Source organism: Gobio gobio, assembly GCF_949357685.1.
Source record: "Gobio gobio genome assembly, chromosome: 7".
Lineage (NCBI taxonomy): Eukaryota > Metazoa > Chordata > Actinopteri > Cypriniformes > Gobionidae > Gobio > Gobio gobio.
In genome coordinates this window covers 24,911,813-24,936,697 of record NC_137103.1, presented here as the reverse complement: position 1 = coordinate 24,936,697, position 24,885 = coordinate 24,911,813, and the positions used below count along the sequence as shown (strand labels likewise).

Genomic DNA, 24,885 nt, shown 5'->3' with positions numbered 1-24,885 from the left:
TAGTGCAGTACGGCTCATTACTGCTCTGGCTCCAGGTTTGAGACTATGGCCTGAGCAGACATATAGGGGCTTGGGCTGGTCACTAGGGGGCGCAACTGCTCCTTGATCTTATTAGATTCAGCTGACTGTCTGTTGGAGCCAAGGCTGTTTTTCCTACAGTACACATACATAAAATGAGAACGTTAAGACTTGGCTAATACCTCTTAAGCTATTCATCGCCACTTGAGTGCATTTCTTACAAAGTTATGGCAAAAAAATGTAATTTAAAAAATCAGATAGAGATAAAGATTCAAATGAAATTTAGATGCAAGTAACCTGGAAGAGGAAGGTGGAAGAGCGATGATTCGAGGTCGTGTCGTCAGCACCAGCTCACCCAAGAAAGCCTCCATCATTAAGTTCTGCAAGGTGTTGAGCAAAATGTCCTCCAGCAGGTCACAAAACTCAGGCAACCTGCAGAAAAGAAAGAGAGAAGTTGTTTAAATGGCAACATTAGATTTGTGACTTTTCTTGAACTAAATGTGTTATTTTAGCGTTAAGCACAGTGGGTCTCAACCTCCGGCTCATGTGGCGTTCCTATGTGTTCTTTCAAGAACTGTCATTTTATATTTAAGAACTTGTGTTACCACGGTATTGTGGAATCTGGCTACTGTACAGTATATGAGGATATTTTTAAAAGTGTGAATCCAAGACTTTTTTGTGATTCCCATGGACTTTTTTTTATGTCTAGCTCTGAAATATTTCATTTAGCAGAAGTTGCTATAAAAATCAAGTAATCAAGTTTATTGGTCATAAAAAGTGTGAACTTAAAACATATTCAGTTCTTAAAACACCTCCAAGTATGGAATTGAACTGATACTTTAATTGTAACTAGATAAAGAAGTTTGTCAGGAAAGCTTTTCCCAAAAGCATCGTTAGCCAACTATGGACACAAGTTCCGTCATTATTAACATTCAACGAGTCAGCGCCTCCCGAAACCATAGTTCCAACAAAAATTCACAAACAGCATCACAAAGCTGTGTGGTTGGAAGCATAGTTTCTTGTTTGTATGACTTGCGGACTTCTTAAATCACTCTCTTGACCAAAATTAAAAAGCTGACATATTTGGTACAATTCATAATTTTCACGTCACACCATTATAGGAACGCCCACCTGGAGGGCAAAACAAGGCTTTCCTCCATTGCCCGCCAGTTACATGACCAGGTTTGTAGTACGTTTTAATGTAGTAAGAAATTCAAATTCAATATACACCTTATTGATGTTGCATACTTTGTACAGGCAAGCAAATGAACACAGAATATAAATACAACACAAGGTTTCTTGTTAAAGGGTTAGTTCACCCAAAAATGAAAATTCTGTCCTTCATTACTTACCCTCATGTCGCTCGACACCCGTAAGACCTCCGTTCATCTTCGGAACACAAATGAAGATATTTTAGTTGAAATCTGGTGGCTCTGAAAGGCCTCCATTGGCACAATGCACGGTTCACTCTCAAGACCCTTAAAAGGTACTAAAGACGTCGTTACAAAGTCCATCTCACTACAGTGGTTCTAAAATAACTTTATGGAGTGACGAGAATAGTTTTTGTGCACAAAAAAACCCTAAATAACGACTTATATAGTGATGACGATTTCAAAACAAGGCATCATGAAGCTTCGAAGCGTTATGAATCACTGAGTCGATTCAGCAGTTTGGATCGCCAAATTTCAGCAGTTTGGCGGTTTGACACGCGATCCGAATCATGATTCGACTCAGTGATTCATAACGCTTCGAAGCTTCATGATGCCGTGTTTTGAAATCGTCATCACTATATAAATCATTATTTAGGGTTTTTTTGCGCACAAAAACTATTCTCGTCACTCCATAAAGTTATTGTAGAACCACTGTAGTGAGATGGACTTTGTAACGACGTCTTTAGTACCTTTTAAGGGTCTTGAGAGTGAACCGTGCATTGTGCCAATGGAGGCCTTTCAGAGCCATCAGATTTCAACTAAAATATCTTCATTTGTGTTCCGAAGATGAACGGAGGTCTTACGGGTGTCGAACGACATGAGGGTAAGTAATTAATGACAGAATTTTCATTTTTGGGTGAACTAACCCTTTAAGTGTTTTTCCCATCAAAAACCATTATAAAGAAAATGTGTTGCGTTCATATTCTTGGATCATCTATTCGCCTATATAGTATGCATCATCAAAAAGGTGTAAACTGAATTTAATCTTTTAATATCACTTTACATTAAGGCACTTTAAGGGTGGGTTGCACTAATAAGAATTCTTTAGCCTGGCATCGGTTCATCCCGATCAGCCCTTTAATTCTTACGGTCTTTCTACATGGTTAATCTGTTTACAATTAAGTGGTGCAACACACTCGCTTTAAAATAAAACCCAGATCAACAAATCCTTGATTGGCGTTACATTTTGCTTAATTTAATTAGGGTCACATGACTGAACTGACTGAGTGAACTATGAATATACATATATTTCATATTGAATATATACAAATTTAATTTACGTCTTTTAGTTTGTCAAGAGATTTAAAGGGATAGTTCACCCAAAAACGAAAATGTTATGTTTTTCTGCTTACCCGCCATAACTTCCTGCGAATAAGGTCAAAATACCGGCGCAGTCATAGATATATACATAGATGCCTCATTAGTGCCTGCGCGGATCGGTCGAATGAGGAATCTATGTATATATTTCTATGATCACGCCGGTATTTTGACCTTATTCGCAGGAAGTTATGGCGGTCTGGAGAGCTGATGACATTCGTCTGATATGAGGTGAAATAATAGCATAAAAACCGTTCAGTTTCTTGCAGAAACCGATTGTTTTGTGTCTTAAAGTCCTCATGAAATCAAAATCGGTCTTATTTACTTTGTTAGCCCACATTACAGGTCTTAGGGTGAACAATTAATCCGTGCAAGTTAATACACATAAAAAAATAGTTTGCCGTGGTAATCTTTAATCAAAATCTGAAAAGTAACTTACAGTCTTGAATGGCGTTCCCTTTCCGATGACGACTATGCGCCGGCTTGGGTTTGAATATCCTTAACCACTCCCCTCCAACCGTAGTCTGCTATGAGCGTGAGATGGAGAGGAGGAGCGCTGAAGTGAAACCCTGCACTCTTTACAATATTCTGTTTCGCTTGGAAATACGTCACAGCACTGAAATAAAATCAGTTGCAACTTCCGGTTCACTGGGACTTTAAGACATCAATCTGTCGTCACGAGCCGCAGGGTTAAATTTGAAGTTGTCTGTGCATGTTTTTTTTACTCTAATAGAATTGGACCCCATTCACATGCATTATACAACTGACAGACGGCAACGGTTGGAGTTAAAAATCTTCATTTGTGTTCTACTGAAGAAACAAAGACACCTACATCTTGGATGCCCTGGAAGTAAGGAGAAAGACATAAAATTTTCGTTTTTGGGTGAACTATCCCTTTAAAGCACTGTTTTTGAAGAGTGTGTATGTGCGCACATGCTCTAGTTTGTAAGAACGAGCCTATGATTGAATCTGGAAATAAAGCAAATTAATTGAGGAAAAAAAAGAGAATTAGTCCTTATATTTCATGTATGTCAATTATAGGCAAAACGATCTTGCATTAACCCCCTCGAGTCGACGGTCGACTCGCTTTTTTTCTTATCAGTGCCAAAGAGACTCAAATAACTCTGTCGTTTTTTTTATCATTCAGGCAAGTGTTACATATAATCTGTTAAGGTTCTATTTTTTTGTGTGTACTGTCACAATAAAACAAAATGTTGTGCTTTGCAAAATAAAGAAAACAAACATGATGCGCGATCTGCAGCCTCTCTCTCAGTGATGTCTAATCTGATTCTCTTCAGAAAATGACCTGTAGCTTTTTGAAAACGTATCACACAAACATGACACATATGTCTAAAGAAACGTTGAAATGTCAGGTTTTAAATCATGTAAACCAAATCGAAAACAAATATTCTGTGTTTATGTAATCTGTTTGAAAAGAGAGACATGTCTTATTATCCGCTAATGCGACCATGCCCACGGAGCGCGCGTCCTGAAATTCAAATACTGGCGATCCATGCGTCAACGCCCACATCAACTCAACTTCAATCTCACTTGAATGAATTAAAATAAGTTATTATCCACCACCTGTGTGACACCATGAACCAACGTGGTTGAAAGACAGACAGACAGACAGACAGACAGACAGACAGACAGATAGACAGATAGACAGATAGATAGATAGATAGATAGATAGATAGATAGATAGATAGATAGATAGATAGATAGATAGATAGATAGATAGATAGATAGATAGATAGATAGATAGATAGATAGATAGATAGATAGATAGATCGAATGGGGGCCTTGGAGTCAAAAAGGTTGAGAACCACTGGAGTCTAGCGTCACCTTTTGGAATTGCAAAAATAATGTTGACTGCTTTCAAACTGCACACCTGCGAATGGACTCCTGGACCTTCATCTTTCTCTCCTCCTGAAGTTCTTTCAGAGACTCCCGGTCACACTCACTCTTGGGTCTGTCTGCAGTGCTACAGTTTCCTGTGTAAGTATTTGCTGGAGTGGCGCTGGACACACCGGATATTTCTACAGGATCCTGGCTGTCTGCAGCAGAGCCAGGTAGAGTTTGTGCAGGGAGGGCAGGAGCAGGTCGCAGCTGTGTGAAGTACGGCACCTGCTCAGTGTCGCCCTCTACCAGAGACTGCCGGAACTGAGGCTCATCTAAAAGACTCCTGTAGAAGACAGTGACCCCACATTGAGTAAGACTAGGAATGACAATTATTCCATTTAATAAGACAGAAGAGTTGCAGAATGTACATCGTCGTTTAAAAATGTAGGATCAGGTTTTTTATGTTTTTGAAAAAAGTCACTTGTGCGCATGAGGCTACATTTAATTTATACCTTTAATGTTTCTGTGGAAACCGTGATGTATTCTTTTCAGGATTCTTCAACAGAACAGCATTTTATAATATTATAAATGTCTTTCCTTTTGATTAATTAAGTGCTTCATTTTTAATGAATAAAAGTACTTATTTATTTCAAAAAACATTTGAACGGTAATCTATAAATATGACATTGTAATACATACTGTAATAAAGAGGTGAGCACGTGTGTGATGACATCTCTCTCAAGACCAAGAGTGAGAGGGGGCAGGTCTGCAGGACGATAGCAGCTTTCTCCAGTGCCAGACTGAGAATGCTTGGGCTGCCTAGATCTGAAATAAATATAATAATAATAAACATTAGACTAAAAATGTTATCCTCCAGGTTTAAATTAAAAAAATTCCAGATCAATGCTGACTTTTGCACCCCATTGTACCTGTTGATGTAATGAGTGTTGAACTGAGTGGGGAAATGTGTCTGGTACTCCATGAAGCTGTGAGAGCGTGCAGTAATACCCAAATGGAGTAGTGTAGGACGGGGAGGCTCGGGGCGTCTCCTCTTTTCCTGGCCTGTCTGCTGCTGGGCCCGCTGTTCAGCCCGACTGGGTCTCGCTGAGGGACCGGCCACAGCTTGATCGCTGCTACGGATGGGTGGAAGGGTCTGCCACATTGGGAACAAATCATTAGTCTCTCATTTGGAAATAAAATGTACTCAGCTGACTATGTAAATTGAACACGTCACATAACTTGTAAACAAGAGACAGTTTAATAGTCTCGTCTTTGTGGTTTACCTTATATTTTCTTTTGCCAGTTTTCTGTTCAAACACTGCACCTTCCTGAGGAGGTCAATTCGTTTTTTAACATGATGTTTTGATATAGTGAATGGGATGTGAAAGCCTACTTGTCAGTATTAAAGATGTGTGTTTTCTGACCTGAGTGCATTTATCCAGTTGCTTTGTCCGAAGCAGGTCTTTTTCAGTGAGAGTAAACTCATATTTCTGTCTCTCTGTCTCCTCCTCCCACTGTTGCAGGTCTTTGTGATACTGTGCAAGCATCTTCACAAGTGTTATCTGTCAAAGAGAGCGACACACATTTAGGTGCGTTTCCAATATACAGTAGCCCCAAAATAATGAAGTCAGTTACCCTCAAATTGAAACTCAACATTGAAAATGTAGTCATGATTTTGTTATATAAAAATTTAGTATGTAGTACACTGTGACTCCTTTTAAAAGAAATTAATACTCAGCAAGGATGCATTAAATTGATCAAAATGTAATGCAAAAATTGATGGCAATAACGATAACACACAAAAAATTATATTACAAATAAATCCTGTTCTTTTAAACTTTCTATTCATCAAAGAATATTGATGTACCCGTTTCCACAACAATATTAAGCAGCACAATTGTTTCCAACACTAATATTAATAAGTAATGTTTCTTGAGCACAAAATCCGCATATTAGAATGATTTCAGAAGGACCACGTGATACTGAAAAAAGGAATAAATTACATTTCAAAATGTATTACAATAACAAAATAGTTCTTTTAAATTGCAAAAATATTTCACAATTACACTACTTTTACAGTATTTTTTATTAAACAAAGCAGACTTCTTTCATAAACATTTTTTTTTAAATCATACTGACCCCAACATTTTGAATGGAACCTTATCAAATAAGCATATCATATGTGTCGATATGTGAATGTGTTCACTAGTGTATCTTTGTATTTGTCACCTCACAGACAAGGTCTTGTTGGTAAAAAGCGGGGCTGCCTGAGGCCTGTATTGTCAGGATGCAGAAAACACTCTCCCCTGGTGCAAGACGACCACCTTCAGGACGGATGGTTACAGTCTATGGTCAACATTACAAACAAACGTGATATATATGGAGTATACTGGCCATGTTATCTGATCAATTCTATTTTTTTCTTTGGAGCACAAAAGGACAATTTCTGAAGAATCATGCAGCTCTTTTGCACACTATGACAGTTTAAAGTTCCAATGTTGACAGTTCATTTCTGTCAAGCACTAAAAAACAACATGAAAGAACCATAAAAGTGGCTCATATGACTTTTGCATTGTTTTTAAAGTAATGTTTCAAAAAAAGAAGAAAAAAAACACTATGTGGATTTGAAATTTCATCAGAATTAAATTTTTTGCATGATCTAATACTTAAAATCTACACACCTGCTGACATTCTGTGCTTGTTATGTTCCACTTATACAACACTTGGTCTGTGTATGAGACATTGGTCAAAAAAAGGATGCGTGTACTTCGAGAGCACACTGGGATATCACCAAAACACACTCTCTCTTCTGACAGGAACACCACCTACACACACAGAGAGAGTGAAAAAAAATATTCTTGCTTTCATTTATTGTGGAACACATCTTATTTATGGCTTGTATCATCAAGCACTTTCTTACTTGTCCAGGTACTGGGATTCTTTGAGTGCCAGGCACAGTAATACGTCCATCCTGTACTTGAATGGGTTCTGACTCTATTTCGTCAAAGCCTTGGCCCTCAAAGGTCACAAACATGCTATCTCCCTCAACCACATGAATAGGAATGTCCACCTGCAAAACATGTTGTGCACCAAACTCAGTAAAAAAAAACACTTAACGTTATACATATTAAAGTTGCCAGAAGCTGTTTCTCTTGGATGTTAAAATAGAGAAGAAAAGATTATCTCAACTTCCATTTCACTGTGACTTCAAGAGGATGTTATTGTGTGGAGTAACTAACACTGTATGTTTTAGCCTCCAGTGGGGAGAAGATCCACTCCACTAGGGCGGTGTGGCCTGGCTCGATCTCTCCACCAGGGTTCAAACACTGTAAGATTGGGTGACTGAAGTTCTCCTCCATCAGCTCCTCAAGTGGAGTGGTGTCGATGTGGTACCTCAGTGGGAGAGTGCCTGCATTATACAGTTCATACACCTGTGCAGATTAAATATTTAGCATGTTTGTGACTATTAAAACAGATTATTTATGGCAGATGACTGATGAGAATCTGCCAATAATTAAACAATTAATAAAATGTTTTTTGTGGTTTATTCACTTTAAGGTTCTCAATCTTTTTGACTCCATTGTCCACAACAATATTCGGAGACCCCCTTAATATATGAACACTCCATGTTTATATACATTCAATTTCAGACGTTTTAAGCATGACTGTTCTTCAGGGATCCCACTCTTTTTAAAGATAAACTTTTTTGTTTGTGATTTACTGGACTAAAAATGTACTTTTTGTGCTCATGAGACTACTTCTTGTTTTGTAGTTGTTTCACTCATTTTAATACCTGTTTTGTCTTATTTTAAATAATTTTAAGTCATCTTGAGGCCCTCTTGGCTGGTAAGCATGACCCTGTAAGCCCCTGCTGATAGATAGTACTTCAAAATACACCACATACAGTCACCTTAAGGATTATTAGGAACACCATACTAATACTGTGTTTGACCCCCTTTCGCCTTCAGAACTGCCTTAATTCTACGTGGCATTGATTCAACAAGGTGCTGAAAGCATTCTTTAGAAATGTTGGCCCATATTGATAGGATAGCATCTTGCAGTTGATGGAGATTTGTGGGATGCACATCCAGGGCACGAAGCTCCCGTTCCACCACATCCCAAAGATGCTCTATTGGGTTGAGATCTGGTGACTGTGGGGGCCATTTTAGTACAGTGAACTCATTGTCATGTTCAAGAAACCAATTTGAAATGATTCAAGCTTTGTGACATGGTGCATTATCCTGCTGGAAGTAGCCATCAGAGGATGGGTACATTGTGGTCATAAAGGGATGGACATGGTCAGAAACAATGCTCAGGTAGGCCGTGACATTTAAACGATGCCCAATTGGCACTAAGGGGCCTAAAGTGTGCTAAGAAAACATCCCCCACACCATTACACCACCACCACCAGCCTGCACAGTGGTAACAAGGCATGATGGATCCATGTTCTCATTCTGTTTACGCCAAATTCTGACTCTACCATCTGAATGTCTCAACAGAAATCGAGACTCATCAGACCAGGCAACATTTTTCCCGTCTTCAACTGTCCAATTTTGTTGAGCTTGTGCAAATTGTAGCCTCTTTTTCCTATTTGTAGTGGAGATGAGTGGTACCCGGTGGGGTCTTCTGCTGTTGTAGCCCATCCGCCTCAAGGTTGTGCGTGTTGTGGCTTCACAAATGCTTTGCTGCATACCTCGGTTGTAATGAGAGGTTATTTCAGTCAAAGTTACTCTTCTATCAGCTTGAATCAGTCGGCCCATTCTCCTCTGACCTCTAGCATCAACAAGGCATTTTCGCCCACAGGACTGCCGCATACTGGATGTTTTTCCCTTTTCACACCATTCTTTGTAAACCCTAGAAATGGTTGTGCGTGAAAATCCCAGTAACTGAGCAGATTGTGAAATACTCAGACCGGCCCATCTGGCACCAACAACCATGCCACGCTCAAAATTGCTTAAATCACCTTTCTTTCCCATTCTGACATTCAGTTTGGAGTTCAGGAGATTGTCTTGACCAGGACCACACCCCTAAATGCATTGAAGCAACTGCCATGTGATTTGTTGATTAGATAATTGCATTAATGAGAAATTGAACAGGTGTTCCTAATAATCCTTTAGGTGAGTGTATATATTCTGATGAAATAACATTTTTGGGAAGCAGCATATCAATCTGTAATAATAATAATAAAATATTAAAGTATAGAATAGACCTTTTTTGGACAGCTCTTAATTATAATGTAATATACTATAATATAATATAATATAATTTATACAACAGTTCTTTCTGGTTTTCGAATCTGATTGGCTGGGAGCCTTTTCAGGCTGTGCGATATTCACCCAGTATCAGCACTCAAACCATTTCACCGTTTGTATCGTTGGTTTGCGTCGACTGTCATGGTGATCAAGTTTTAAAAATACTACTGATGTTGTGTCACGAAACGCAGTTTTAACAGGTTTTTAGGCGAGAATGTACTATTTAGACCTCAAATATGTGACTTATATATAAACAACGCCTGCTTTACGATTTGTTTAGACACTTTCGTAGATGCCAGCTCCAGGCCACCATGGCCGTTCAGCGCTCGTGTACTCGCAGAGAACAGCTTCATCTCGGCCAATCCTTCGAGAATTTGCAGCTGTCTCTTATGTAGATAGTGGTTAAACAGATATAATTCATTTGGGGTATATCAGACGGGCAATCTTTGGTCTTATTAATCTATTACATGTTCCAGAGCAAATCGATTTTGGTTAAGTTTCATAACTTTATTTTTAGGCTATATTTAACTTATGTCAAGTCAAGTCAACTTTAATTATATAGTACTTTTTACAAAACTTAAGTCCTGTATGGCCTACTAGAGCGTGTTAAATTTAAATATTATTGTTCAATAAATATTGTTTTATATAAATATGCCGTATTTGGTATTGAGAAAGGGTCCGTCAGTGATTGCAATAGTCGACTTCAGATACAGTTACATTATTAAACCACTAGATGGCAGCAAAAACTGTGTTTATGAGTGAACAAAGAAGTTGTTTCAGCGCTGTCAATCTTTTAAAAGGGCAAAGACAAACATATCGCTTTCCTCAGCGGACATTCAAACTGATTTTTTAATGGATATAATGTTATGGACATGAGTGAAGAATAAATGCTATATCAGATGCAGGTAATACACTCGTTTAGTCGATCTCTCTCTCATAATACTCTACATAATAAGCTTCAATAAAGCAACTCAACGTTCCTTCGTTACTAGTTCTAGTTCCTTAACTAGTTTTACTAGTTAAACTGTCAACTTGAGATTTGAATCCGTGGCAGAATTAAGTAGTTCTGCACAAAAGAGATTTTAAAGACACTCCGTTGTTGTTTCTGATTTATTTACACACTTGAGAGCTTTCAGAAAAAAAAACATAAATTTAGGTAACCTATACCAACCTGTTTCGGGGGACTGAACCCACCAATTGCCATTGGGGCAAAGATGTGCCGGTTGGAGGAAAGGTGAATGTAGCGTCTATCTCTTTCCACAGTTATTCCTATAAAATTCAGCTAAAAGATTCAAGAATGATCTAGAATTATCAGCATATATTGTTTGTTAAAAATTGTGCTGTAATGAAAATAATCACTTATCTAACCAGTATCTCTCGTCCATGTGAAAGTTTCAACAAGACAGGAAGACGATCTGTCCCCACAAATTCATGTCTGGGAGAGAAGCGTATGCTTTATAGTTTCCTGAGCATCATAAAACAACACTTCAGTGCAGAAGCACTACTGTGTTTTATTCCTGACCTGTATGTGAATTGCACTGTCCTCTGTTGACCGGGCTGGAGTTTACCAGAGCGTGGGGAGATGGAGAAAAGCCTGTGCTCCTGGATCTTCATCAGGTGGAGCTCAGATGGACTGAAATCTCCAGTCTCAGCCCAGTACTCCAGCTCAATCTGTTGGTCCTCAGGGAACAAGAATGACCTAAGGGAGACCATTTTGATCATTTCTTTATATTGCCAGTGAGACTTTATTTGCTACCGTAAACTATCGGGAAGACCAAGTTATGGTGCTCACCACTCTACAGGAATACTTCCTGGGTTCTTAAACAGAAGCAGAATACTGGTGGGGTCGAAGCCCAGGGGAGCAGCACTGAAGTTAAAGTCTATCATGGCCGAAGTGAAGATGGAAGGGCACTGTCGAAAACTGCAGAAGGTTTTGATAAATATCAAAAGAAAGAGGGAAAGAAAGAAATCACTTTTTAATTGATTTGTTTTAATTGAAGCGAAACAAAAACAACACTCTGTTTAAAGTATTGCCTGTGTCTAGTGGGCACCCTGAAGGTGAGCTCAGATGGGCTGGGATCTCTGCGTAGATAAGTGTTGAGTGCATCCAGATTGAAGAGGCGCCAGAGCTGTAGTTTACTCAGCCCCTCCACATTGCCACAGCTACGGACATCCATCACCTCCAGGGTGGGATACACTCCCTCAGCCTGTACATGGCATATAAATTGGGGCTCTCCTCCCACAGAGTCTGGCCACCAGAAAAAAACAAGTTTTATATTGTGAAATTTACTCATAGCAATTCTCTCAAATGCGCAAAATGAGATATTTTAGACTCATATAAAAACATATTTTAACTTTGTGATAAATGTGTTAACAGCCCAATTAAAAATACCAGCATGAACTGGTCCATGTTGGTTTATTTTGGTTAGTGTGGCCAATGCTGGACTTTGGAAGGTTGCAGTATGCAAGGTCTTGCAATATTGTCTAATACCATGCAAGCACTAAAATCACAGTTTGATCCATAAACAGAATTATTTTCTTAGTACGCTACCAGAGGCATTGGGGATGTGGTAACTGACGGTCCAGCAGTAATGTGCTCTGCGAGCCGGTCTCACTGTGCAGCGGATCGGTAGCCTGCAGTCAGCAGGTATGGTTCCCTTTACATTCTCCATCTCTAAAACTGAAAAATTAAAGCTTGATTGACTTGACAGACAGAACAGCAATCATATGTATTACATAAAACATCTACACTAGCGTTCAAAAGTTTGGGTTCTATAACATTTTTGAAAATCACCAAGAACAATAATACAGTAAAAACTGCAATATTCTGGGATATTATTACAATTTAAAATAACTGTTTTCTATTCTATTTTAAAATGTAATTTATCTATGTGATGGCAAAGCTGAATTTTCAGCAGCCATTAATTCAGTCTTCAGTGTCACATGATCCTTCAGAAATCCTTCTGATTTGCTGAAAACAATTGCATAATATTTTTGCTGCTTAATATTTTTTTGTGGAAACCGTGATTCTTTGATGAATAGAAAGTTCAAAAGAACAGCATTTATTTCAAATAGATTTTTTGTTAGTCTTTACTGTCACTGTTTCGATTTAATACATCCTGAATAAGAGTATCAATTTTGTTCAAACTTTTGAATTGTAGTTTATATAATTTTTATACAACTGAATATAGCCAGTGAAGCATTTAAAGTGAGTCCTGGAAATGCCACTAAACATATTTTTAAGAAAATAACAGCAAGTTGACAAATGCAAATGTCTCCTACCCAAAGGATCTTGAGTCATATCTTCAAGTAGGCCTGTATCAGTGATACTTTGCTGTGTGGTCAGAGAGTAACTGACGGCACAAGGGCTGTCGTTCAGTAGAGGGATTTCAAATGATTTACAGCTTTCCACCAACACCTCACCCAGATCTATAACTGGGTGCTCTGCCTGGGAAAAATAATTGTAGAAAGTTACAAACAGTTATGACACTATTTTTTATGGAAAAGTGTGCAGGTCCAACCCATTCAAACCCAAGGTCACTAATCAAATGTAAGCAAATCTGTGTCATTGATAAAGTGAACTCTGTTGTACAGATGGTAATTTGTTCTTATTTCCATTCAAGCACAAGATACTATTTAGATCAATCTCTAATTATGTTCAATATCCCCTGATAGCACACACACATCACAAAGACTTCTATTTGAACCATGCATTTTCTATCCTGACAAGCCAGACCCACATCGAGATGTTGGGTCTGGGAACACAGCATTGGCAGGGCTCAATCCGAGGGGCGGGATAAACGGTTGTCTTTCAAATTCCCTCTGCACACAATAGGATAGCGCTACAACCAACCAGAGCAATGAAGATGGTGAAGCGGAGCAAGTTGATAGATTAAACTTTTGCTGTCTCCGGTCGGCAAAACTCCGAACACATTTTCCTTTTTTAAGAATGACTTCAGTGCCATTCTTTGTTCTTTTCTCAAAGAAAAGCTTAACTCCAAGTCTTCCAGAGTCGCGGCCAAAGCCGATTCGAAAGACAGCTGTCCGCCAGCTTCTTTGTTTAAAAGTAGCACGCGGAACCGCCGCAACTCTGCCATCATTATGTTAATTATATTTGTTGCTGCTATATTTGTTTGTCGTCTAAATTCCTAGGCTATGCATTTACATCTGGGAGATGTATTTTAGGCCGTATGTATGTGAAACGGCTTTATAAAAATGTTATCAGATGTTTGTACACAACAGATGTCTTTAACTGACGTCTTGGAGATTAGGTTGATCCTGATCATCAACACACCTGGAGAGAGCCTTTGGATGCCAATCCGACAGCTTTAATGGTAAGGCGGGACTTCTTGCATTGTGGTGTTTGGACAGGCCAGAATGTGAGACTGGGCTTCATGTTGTACATCATCTCCTCCTTTGGGGCAAATGACCACTTCTGTACCTGAAAACAAACAAAAGCTTTCAATCAATAATATTGAACCTACTATGCCCCAAAACACCACACTGTACCTGAACCTTGGAGCCTTACCTTGGATTCATTGGGCTGGAGAATGCCTGTGTCTGGCAGTACAGTCAGAAACCTTTGGTCAGATCCACACAGCCTCCACTTGAACTCCACTGGCACTCTGCTCAGATTCTTCACCCGCAGCGTCCGCTCAGAGTAGGAGCCCACTGCTGTGGGCTGAAAGAACAGACTGCCACCCTCCTCCACACTCACGGAAAGCTTCTCTGCTACAGCAACCACATTCAGTACCTACAAAAGATTTATTTGTAGGCTAAAATGGACCATCAAAACACGCTATATCTTTGCTTTTTAGTGATATTTAGAAACCTCCATTTGGCAAATGAGTGACTGAAACACCACACAATAATTCTGTGAATATTCTGAGTTTTAATGATTCTAGATTATACTAGTCAATTGAATGTGCTTCTCTGTCGCTCAAAACGTTTCATTACTCAACCAATTGGCTTTTACCACTCTGGAAACTCACTACATTATGTTATGTAACATTATAGTGTTAACCTGTGTGTGATTGGGGCTGGCATTCAGCTGTAATGTCAAAGGGATACTGGAAGGGTGATCCGGAGATGGAGTGCATCTGAATGTGAGGATCTGGTGGCTTCCAGGTGGCACCAGACCACTGGATGGCAGCACACATACTGTAGGAAACTCCCCTGGGTCCAGTCTGAAGATCAATGGCAGGTCTCCTGTATTCTGCAGGAGAATACTGCGGTATGACACCTGTTTCAGTGCAGGGAATACCTGCAGGGAGATCGATGATGTTCTAAGTATATTTACATACACTATCTTTCATTTACGCTCTCTCAATACATATTGGCTGCGTCCAAAAGCTTAGGCAGCTGACTTGTTGCCTTACTGCCCAATCAGGAAATTACCTTGCAAGCAGCTTTTGTGCAAGCAGGATTCTGAGGCAAATATTTAATTACATCATTACATAGAAATTACATCAAAACTGAAAAAAAGTTGATTACAAAATGTCCATTTACACACAAACTGACCACCAATTGCAACTTTCAGATGCCGTATTTATTTTTTAGCAATTGAAAGCACAGAATTGTGGGAGATCATAGGCATTGAAGGATTCATCTTTACTTCCTTCAGATATCGATCAGATGAAGGTATCTCAGTAAACAGAATGTGGTATAAGCATTGGATTCAGATCTGGCTTCCTCCGTATGCTGCCTGCGGAGGCAGTGTTTTTCAGTTTTTGGACACAGCCATTATGTTGAAAGATGTCACCATTGTCAGACTCACTACTTGAGAGTGTTGAAGAGAGAAGTTGGGGATGAAGTGCTCTTTTCCAGGCTGAAACGAGAGACCGATCACCCTGACTGTAAGGCACCATGGTGGACACAGAGTCTGATCCTCCACATTTCTCTGATCCCTCAGAACCTGGGGATGATAAAAATTAAATTCAAGTCAATTAATAGGTCTACTGTCGCACTAAACCTTCAGGCTCAGAACGCATGTTCACTTTATGTCCCATTTACAAAATGACTGCGATTTAATTGCAGGAGGTCACCAAATCTATATACTACCCCGCTGAAAAATCCAGCATTGCTGGTCACCAGCATAAGGTATGTTTTTCATGATGTGACCAGCATTGGATGCTGGTTTGCTGGTCCCCAGCATGGGAAGCGGGAGAGCTTGTGGACCAGCTACACCAGCTCAGTTTTTCTTGAAAACAGCAGGATGTTGGTCCACCAGCTAGATCAGCACTACACCAGCTCTAACCAGCATAAATCAGCCCGGACCAACATGGAATGCTGGTTTATGCTGGATTTTTCAGCAGGGTACTGGTGGTTGCAACTACTGCTGAATACTTTAACAGTCATGAATGCCTAAATTGAAAATCTAATCACAAACTAATATTCCTTAGTATTGATAAAAATAAGATGTTCTTTTCGTTCTGGCTAAAATGAGGGAAATACATTCATATATAAATGGCAGTCATAATATATCATATCATGCACAAGATTAATTTATTCTGAATGCTGAAAACTTGTGACGGTTTTCTAAGCACAATTTTTAAATTCTATCTCTGAATGTGGACAGAGACATTTCTTATTGTCTTCACTACCATTGGTAGTCACCTCATCTTAATTGCATATAGTTAAACTTTTCAGTTGTCAATTCGCTAGTTGAAAATGAAAGACTTCAGGTCCCTCTTTCACTGTGGATCACTGTCCGTGTGAACATCCCTTTGGTCTCACATTACCTTGTAAAAAGTGAAACACTCAAGCTGTGCTGCATGGAAGACATTCTGCTGGTTGGGACTGTATGTCACTCTGAAGGCTGTGGTCTTTAGAGGGCCCAGCTCACAGGAGACAGGAGAGACGGAGAAAGGGGATTCGGCTCTATTGGACCACGTCAGACAGATCTTGCCCTTGGTGTGGTTGGTGATAGAGACTGAATTAGATGCTGGGCCGTCATAAAAAAGGAGCTCAGAGGGCTGAACTGTAACATGGGGGACGGGGAATCGGGTGGAGTTTGAGGTGTTGTAAAGTTCTGTTTCCGCCTCAGGTGCTGAATTTACATGGAAATACTCCTCCAGAGGACTGCGTGGGTTGAAGGGAGATGTGGAATTGCAAGTGTCCTCTGCTGGAATCTAAGGAAAGTTAGATGCAGTGTTATGTGATGTCACATCTATGTTTTATTTTCCAGAAGGATGGACAAACACACACCTCCTGCATTTGCAATGCTCCGCTATCGTCCAGTTTTAATCTGTGTTCTTCCAGTAAGGCACTCAGTAAGTCAGGAGGGTAACAAGTGAGCCCTCGCAGCAGATTTAATCTGTAGATACTCAGGTGTCTGGGCTTTAAAATGGCTGGCTTCATTTGTTCTGAGTGACAGGTGGCAATCAAATCCAGAAACAGTGGCTCCTTTAATAAGAAAAGCAGAACTCCACCATCAATCAAATGAGAACAAGTTAAGAAAGCATAGATATTCAACCAAGAAGCAGACCGATAGACAGACAGACAGACCTACCCTGTGCAGCAGCAAACAGATCATTGTCTTGTGATAAGCTATAGGGTGATGTGGTCGGAACTTCACACGCAGGGTGAGTTTGCTGTTGCCTAGCAGAGAGCCACAAGGCTTATCAACACTGAACACACTATGGCTGCCAGTGCCCACATCAAACTGATAATGAGCCAATACTGCAGAAGAGTTGATGATCTGAACATTGTGTGTGACCTCTGTGCCCTCCTCAACACAGCCAAAGTCCAGTACAGAGGTATTTAGAGACACTATTGGACCTATAGTGGACAGAAGAAGACAATCAAACCACGTTTGATATATTTATAAGCAGATGTTTGGAATGCTCTTCCTGTAGGGCTATGTATTGTACCTATGCAGGTGCCTGACACTTTGAGCAGGTCTTTGCTTATAGCCCCAGGACAGGTAAGACAGAGGTAGTCTACACTTATGCTGTCCACTGTGAGTGGGAAGAAGCAGACAGGGACTTTCAACACTGAATGTGGGGCGATCTTCCCCTCATGCACCTCACAATGGAATACAGACTCCATGAGAGGGGGTCGTCTCAGCCAGGACAGACTGAATGTTGTGCCAACCTAATGGAGAAAGAGAGTGACTCTGAGAGAGAAATATCGGAGTAATGTCTAAATATTCAATAAGCAAAGAAAGCAGGGGTGGAGGGAAACATACAGTGGAGAGGTTGTAGATCTCAAAGTGCTTTTCAAGAGAGTCTCCTACTGCCACACTTCCAAACTCAAGCACCTTACAGCCTTCCTCCTGTCCCATGGTGCCGATTTGGAGGTGGGGGTACTTGGCTGTGGAAAGGAATTTAAATGTGATGTGTGTCATTTTCCGAAATTAAATACTTTCTCCCAGTTTAATATGCAGGGACTGCAACACTATAGCTCTGCAGTACTAACATTCCTCCTGCATAGCAACAATGGCTCAACCGATGGCATGAATTTGGAGAAGGATTATGTTTGTCTAAACCAATGAATAGTCATTATTTTTGTGACAGTGACATCCACATTTTTAGCGGTCTTGGATTTTTTTTGTTTAAATCGATAAGTATTTCTATGCCATGAACCTAACCAACCTCTGATATGAATCACAGCTTGGTAAACTATTATTTGAAGGAAAAAAGTATGTGAAAATCAGATAAACAAAATGTACAAGACTGTGTACTTTAAGAGGCAATTAACTATTATCCCATAAAGCACTTGAAAGGACAAAATTGAATAAAGAAGAATTGTCAAATAAAAACTTTTGATTTATAGTAAATGGTTACAAGTATAACAAAAAATATCTTTTAAATGTATGTTAATTATTAATTTTCAGAAATATATTAATTTTGGGAGTGTAGGGAAACTAACTTGATTAGTCATTCACAATGCTTTATCGATTAAAATAACTGGTGTGATTGCTCTTTTAGTGCGGGTCATTTGCCATGTGAATGCTGCCATCCGAACCCTGATGCGCACCGGTTCGACTGAAATATGAACACAACAGGGACCAAAGATATCTAAACGAACCAAAAACAAGATGTGATGTCATAAGATGAGACCTTAAATAGGACAGAATGCTCAAGCATGCCTAGTTGTTCTCGTCATGGACACGATGTTGCCCATTACAGCTCAGTACAGGCGTCAGAACCGCCTATTCTTGCAACAGATTTTTGTTTGTGTGTGTGTATTGGAAGGATTCCTGGTAGCTGTTAAAAAATACCAACATATGCACGCACATACATCGCACGCATTTAGCCCAGCACACAGCATTGTTCAATAAGTTCCGTCGCTAGATATATGTAATAAAATGTTTTTTGTTTTGTATCTTTAGATTCGCTGTTAAAAATGACAGTGTGAACCAGGACTAAATGTGTCATTTACTTTGTTGGGCCAGACCAAAAGAACCTAACTACAAGTGTAAACACCCTATTGCCCAGTTTCACAGACAAGGCTTAAATAGTCCCAGACTAAAATGCATGTTTGAGCTGTTTTAACTGAAAGTAACTTGCACCGACATATCTTAAAATATGTCAGTGCGATTGTTTTGTCTCAAGATGCACACAGTAATGCTTTTTTCTAAGGCACATTTTAAAAAATGTACTTACATTTTCTAATTTAACTAAGGATTAATCCTGGATTAATCTAAGCCCTGTCTATGAAACCGGGCCTAAATGTGCTTAAATTCTTAAAATGTTGCAAAACCAAATGTTATACTTCATTGGGCCCTTTTTAATGATTTGATTGATGGTCTAAAGCGCAGGTGCACTTAGGGCGTGTCCGAATCCACTTTTTCTAAAAAAAAAAAAAAGAAGTCAGCACACCAGACGCATAGTCCAGAAGGGTTGTACCTAGTTTCTTTATGAGTCATGGATGTGTTCTGGGTGTAACGTGCAAAAAAACAGTCAGAGTCTCATCTCCCATTCCCTTTAAAAGCCAGTTGCGCTTGCACCATGGCGGATTTGCTATTTAAATGGCAGAATTTGCGAGCGGAAAGACTGAATGCTTCTTCAGAGAGGAGTCCTTTTATTTTTAATATTTAAAAACGTCTGTGTGCTGCTGCCAGTAATGTTTTATTCTAAGGCACATTTCAAAAAAGTTTAAATGTCCTAACCTTGTGTGTGTAATAAGCAGAGTGTGTGTAATACCCTGTGTGTGTAATAAGCAGAGTGTACGTGCGTTGTGCACCCGCCTATAGGTACATATTACTAAACGCGCCCTTTAAATTACACAAAAAATACTGCGCAATCGACTTCAGACCAGGTTTTTGTTGGTCAATGGTGCAGTCTGTGCAAACAATGTCCCTGAAAACACCTCGTTTTCAGACCAGCATGCCCATGGGGAAAACCGATGGGCGTGAGTGCATTTGCTATTTAAACAAAGTTGCGCTGAACGTGAAAATGATACCTGCATCAGGCTGAAACTAGCAAAAGACACTTGCGTCGCACCTGGCGTTACATTGCACTGGGTGCATGATAGGGCCCATTATCTTCTATGACATTTATGGCCAATTTCACAGACAAGGCTTAAGCTAGTCACAGACTAAAATGCATGTTTGAGCTGTTTTAACTGAAAGCAACTTGCATTGTATATCATAAAAAAATAAAAAAATTTTTGTCAAAAGCAAGTTTATAAAAGCTACTTAAATGCCCTAATTGAACTAATTTGATTAATTAATTGACGTTAAGAGTCCAACAAAAGCTTAGTGTACTCACACAGCCCACGCAGAAGTACAGTACAGCTGCTCTCCCCATCATCTCCAAAAGCACAGCAGGCCTCAGCCTGGCACGCTACAGCCTGCTGGGGTTTGAATTCTACTGTAACCCTGCATTCTTCTCCAGGCTTTAACAGTCCAGTCCCAGGGGACAGCTGGAACGGAGGATCCACAAACCACCGGAATCCTGTCTGCAGCTTACTAGCAGAAAAATGTGCATTCACAGGTTTTAAAATTCTGCATTTTCTTCGCACTTTCTCCATAACTCAGCTGCCTTTGTGTCCACCTAGTTTCCCACAAAATAATACCCAAAGTACTGTACTGTGAGATACAGAGTAGTTGAAATATTCCTTAGGTGGCAGCTGTATGCTCTTTAGCCATGCAAACACATCTTTACCTGGAATTCCGAAAGAGGAAACTGGTTTGGGAGCTGTGCCGGGCAGCACAGGGTGGCAGCATCACCGTGTCTGGAACCTCCAGGGCATGATGAGGAATCACAGCTCGCAGAGACACCTGGAATGTGCCTTCCTTACCCTGAAACTCTATAGTGTCCACATACTCACACTGCAAAGAGCAGGGCAAGAAAGAAGAATATACACAAATACAAATATATATTTTTGCATAATCAATTGATGAGCACATTAAAGTCAATACATTACAGGTCCTCTAGTCATGCAAATAAGAAGTTTTAAAATGATATAACAGATAAGTCAGACAAGCAAATTAAACTTTACTTTCTCAAGAGGCTGAAAAGTAACTTGGAGTGAGAAAGATGTCCCTGGGCTCAGAAGGATGGATTGAGTAAATGGCGTGCTGAAGAACTTGGACACAGGAGGTCTGAAATTGACCAAATAAAACAAATCTGTCCGTTTAAACACCATGTTCAAAAATGTGGACTCAAGAAAGATTTTTGTAAAGATGTTAATACTTTTATTCGGCAAGGATGCATTCAATTAATTAAAAGTGACAGGAAAGATATTTATAATAGAATTTCCTATTTTTAATAAAAGCTGTTATAATAATCCAGTTTCCACAAAAATATTAAGCAGCCCAACTATCTTTAACATTGATAAATAATAATGAGAAATGTTTCTTGAGTAGCAAATCAGCATAGAATGATTTCTAACGGATCATGTGACACTGAAGACTGGAGTAATGATGAAAATTACAAATTACATTTGAAAATATATTCAAATAGAAAACAGTTATTTAAAACTGCAATGGCATTTCACAAAATGTTTTTCTGAATGTTTAATTAAATATTAAATCCATAAAATCACCCCAAACTAATGAAGGTAACGTACTTGCAAGTACACCAGCCTTAAATTCCGGAAAAAGTAACTGTTGGTTTTTATGAGGTATTGTTTTAAGTGGACTGACCTGAAGGTGAGTTTCTGGAGTTTTCTATGAATGCTTCTAAGGAACAGAGATTTGGTATACTCTAGCCCTGGCTCCCAGCCCTCCCAGACCAGTTCAGCACAGGTCTCCACCCCAAAGAAGCAGTTTTTGTTTTTCTTCTGAAGCCCCCCAGATCTGCGGCTTGAGACCATCTGAAAACAAAGTAGGCAAGTCATAATGTCTATTGTCTTTTTACACCAGCAGAGGGCAGTGTATTTCAGCAAAGCATTTTAGCAGACTGATAGCAAAAAAGCCCATTCAAAATCAGTCAATTTATTAAAAACAGCAGATGAAACATGATTAAATTGACATAAAAGACTAATAATAAGCATGAAAAAGCATGAGAAATAGGAGCTAGCTGTCCCTAGTAACTACAAATTGTAAAGGTAATTTTTACTGTGGAAAATTACAGTGGCTTTATGTTTATATACAGTACCGTTCACATGTTTGGAAACATTACTATTTTTAATGTTTTTGAAAGAAGTCTCTTATGCTCATCAAGCCTGCATTTGTTTGATCAAAAATACAGAAAAAACTTTAATATTGTGAAATATTATTACAATTTAAAATAACTGTTTTCTATTTTAATATACTTTCAAATATAATTTATTTCTGATGGCAAAGCTGAATTTTCAGCATCATTACTCCAGTCTTCAGTATCACATGATCCTTCAGAAATCATTCTAATATGACGATTTGATACTCAGTTATTATCATGTTGAAAACATTTGTGCTGCTCAATATTTTTTTGGAACCTGTGATACTTTTTTCAGGATTTATTAATGAATAAAAAGTTAAAAAGAACAGCATTTATTCATTAATGCAATATAAAAGTTTTTATCAATTTAACATCCTTGCTGAACAAACATTTAAACGGTAGTGTATATTGTTACAAAAGATTTCTATTTGAGTATTTTTTTTCATCAAAGAATCCTGAAAAAAGTATCACAGGTTATAAAAAAATTAAGGAGTACAACTGCTTCCAACATTGATAATAAATCAGAACATTAGAATGATTTCTGAAGGATCATGTGACACTGAGGACTGAAGAAATTATGCTGAAAATTCAGCTTTGCCATCACAGGAATAAATTATATTTTAAAGTATATTAGAATAGAAAACCGTTTCACAATATTACTGTTTTTTCTGTATTTTTTTAGGCTTGATGAGCATAAAAGAGTTCTTTTAAAAACGGTTGAGCGGTACTGTATCTTATATGTGTTGTGTTTTATAATAACTGTTTCACTGTCTACAATTTGGCTGAACATTTTGTAGGTTCCATTATCAACCTAACTCATTTAGTGTGACATCTTTTTCTGCACAACAATAGTAGACTTTTTTTTTTTACTTTCAAAACACCTTACACATCTTACATTTCTATGTGGGTTGTGTGCGACTCCAAAGGGAATGCTTGAGCTCAGAGGATTCACTGGATTATCCGTCAACATTGCAACTAAAACAAAACCAAACCAACAGAGGTCATTAGTGCTGTATTCGCAGGATTAAAATAGTTCATGTAGCTTTTATATTAAATTAGATTAATCAGACATGGCTTTTTCAGAGATGAACCAACATTTTCACAACATGACTGATATTATGAACATATCAAGTCCATACTGCATTAGGCAATATTATTACTTTAAACAGCTGCATACTAAAGTGATACATTTACATTTATTGCAAAAGCAGGATCTGTTATATGCCTGTCTTGACTGTGAGGTTAACTGAGGCTGGTGTAAATGTATGACCCTGTCACTCATTTCTTTACCTCTCTATTAGCTTAAGTGATTTGCCTTATGGAAATCAGTGACAGCAAAGGTGATTGCCTCAGAGGATCATCAAATGAAATGTTATTGATAAAGACACGGTGGGTTTTCAATTTTAGATTTATAAAACTTACAGACATCTTTTCTTTTAAACGCTGACAAGGCTTTAAAGTTGCATGCATCCTGTAATTCTGTTCAAATCAATCATAAATTCGATTGCTAAACAATAAAACAGCTTATATCAAGTATTACAGTCACGCGCTAAATGTTGTTCCTTATACCAAAACTCGCGTTGGGTTTATGCAGCCTACTAAAAACATAACTTACCACAGTAGGTTTATTTAATGCAGTTATATCTCAAACAAAACGAGAAAACTCAATAGAAAGGTGTCGGTTTATTTGTTTCGCCATGCTGAAAGTTTCACTCCCAGTTCAGTTGTGTTCGAGCTCCATGACAACGCCGACGGAAACAGCTAAGGGACATTCTACACACACCGAGACTCTTTTTTTTAAACAGTAGCCTCAGGTGAGATCGAAATGCAGGTGCAATTTTCCAAATGAGTGATAAATGTTCACAGTTTGCCTCTTTGAGTGCTCGAGTTTCTTTTGGTTTGGCAGGGTATTTATTCCCGTCACTGCAATGCATTTAATCAACATATAAATATGTCCAAATCTTGCTTGGCTGAGATGGAACACTGCACCTTCTCTGCTTTAATATTTAATTGTTGGCCTAACACCACACCCCTGTAAAAATGCTCTTTTGGTCATTGAGGTAATTCATCTTTTCAAATTAAATGGTCCGGTGACATCAGCATAAGGAGTAGATTATTTTACTTTTCCTTCATTAACTTAATTATTTGCCTATCAGTAAACCCCCCTGAGTAATTCATATTTGAGAGGCTGTGGCCATAAATATCAGGGCCCACGTTGTTTATAATGCACTGTAGATTCATCTGCGCTTTAATCACCATCTCTGTCAGCTAGAGGTTAAAAGGGAGAGGAGAGTGGGGCGATGAATATGTAGGATGGGGTAATATTCATTTACAGTTTTAAACCTTTCGCTCATGCGCCAGACGCATAAACATAGCCTATATATATTTATATTTATAAAAAATTTAAAAAATGCAGCATTTTCACATCCTCAAAGAAAAAAAAGGGTAAAATGACAGCAAGAACTCGTCTTCAGTTTAGTTTATTTCCCTTTGTCTCCAAGTACATATTTTACCAGCAATCTTTGAAGGTCACACAATCCTTCAAACGGAGTCCTGATATCAGTTGAATAAATTAGATATATAATCTATAACAGTTAAATAACATTAAAGACACCAACAGCAACAACATGACATAAACTAATGGACTAACTAACA

General features: G+C 38.8%; 1 protein-coding gene across 1 annotated transcript; it reads right to left on the bottom strand.

The window, feature by feature from the left end:
• Positions 1-17: 17 nt before the first annotated feature.
• cfap65 (cilia and flagella associated protein 65) lies at positions 18-23,200 on the bottom strand (the record flags this gene model as incomplete). Its single annotated transcript, XM_079820666.1, has 32 exons — positions 18-153; positions 316-450; positions 4,438-4,731; positions 5,088-5,213; positions 5,318-5,541; positions 5,672-5,716; positions 5,813-5,950; positions 6,618-6,734; positions 7,070-7,213; positions 7,309-7,458; positions 7,628-7,819; positions 10,812-10,922; positions 11,009-11,075; positions 11,163-11,339; positions 11,433-11,561; positions 11,675-11,888; positions 12,192-12,320; positions 12,923-13,088; positions 13,935-14,081; positions 14,169-14,393; positions 14,664-14,903; positions 15,417-15,554; positions 16,381-16,770; positions 16,847-17,044; positions 17,151-17,419; positions 17,512-17,734; positions 17,829-17,953; positions 20,356-20,555; positions 20,752-20,918; positions 21,089-21,191; positions 21,735-21,904; positions 23,126-23,200. 32 exons carry the CDS (start codon positions 23,198-23,200, stop codon positions 18-20), a joined length of 5,364 nt encoding a protein of 1,787 aa, XP_079676792.1.
• Between the last annotated feature and the right edge of the window lie 1,685 nt (positions 23,201-24,885).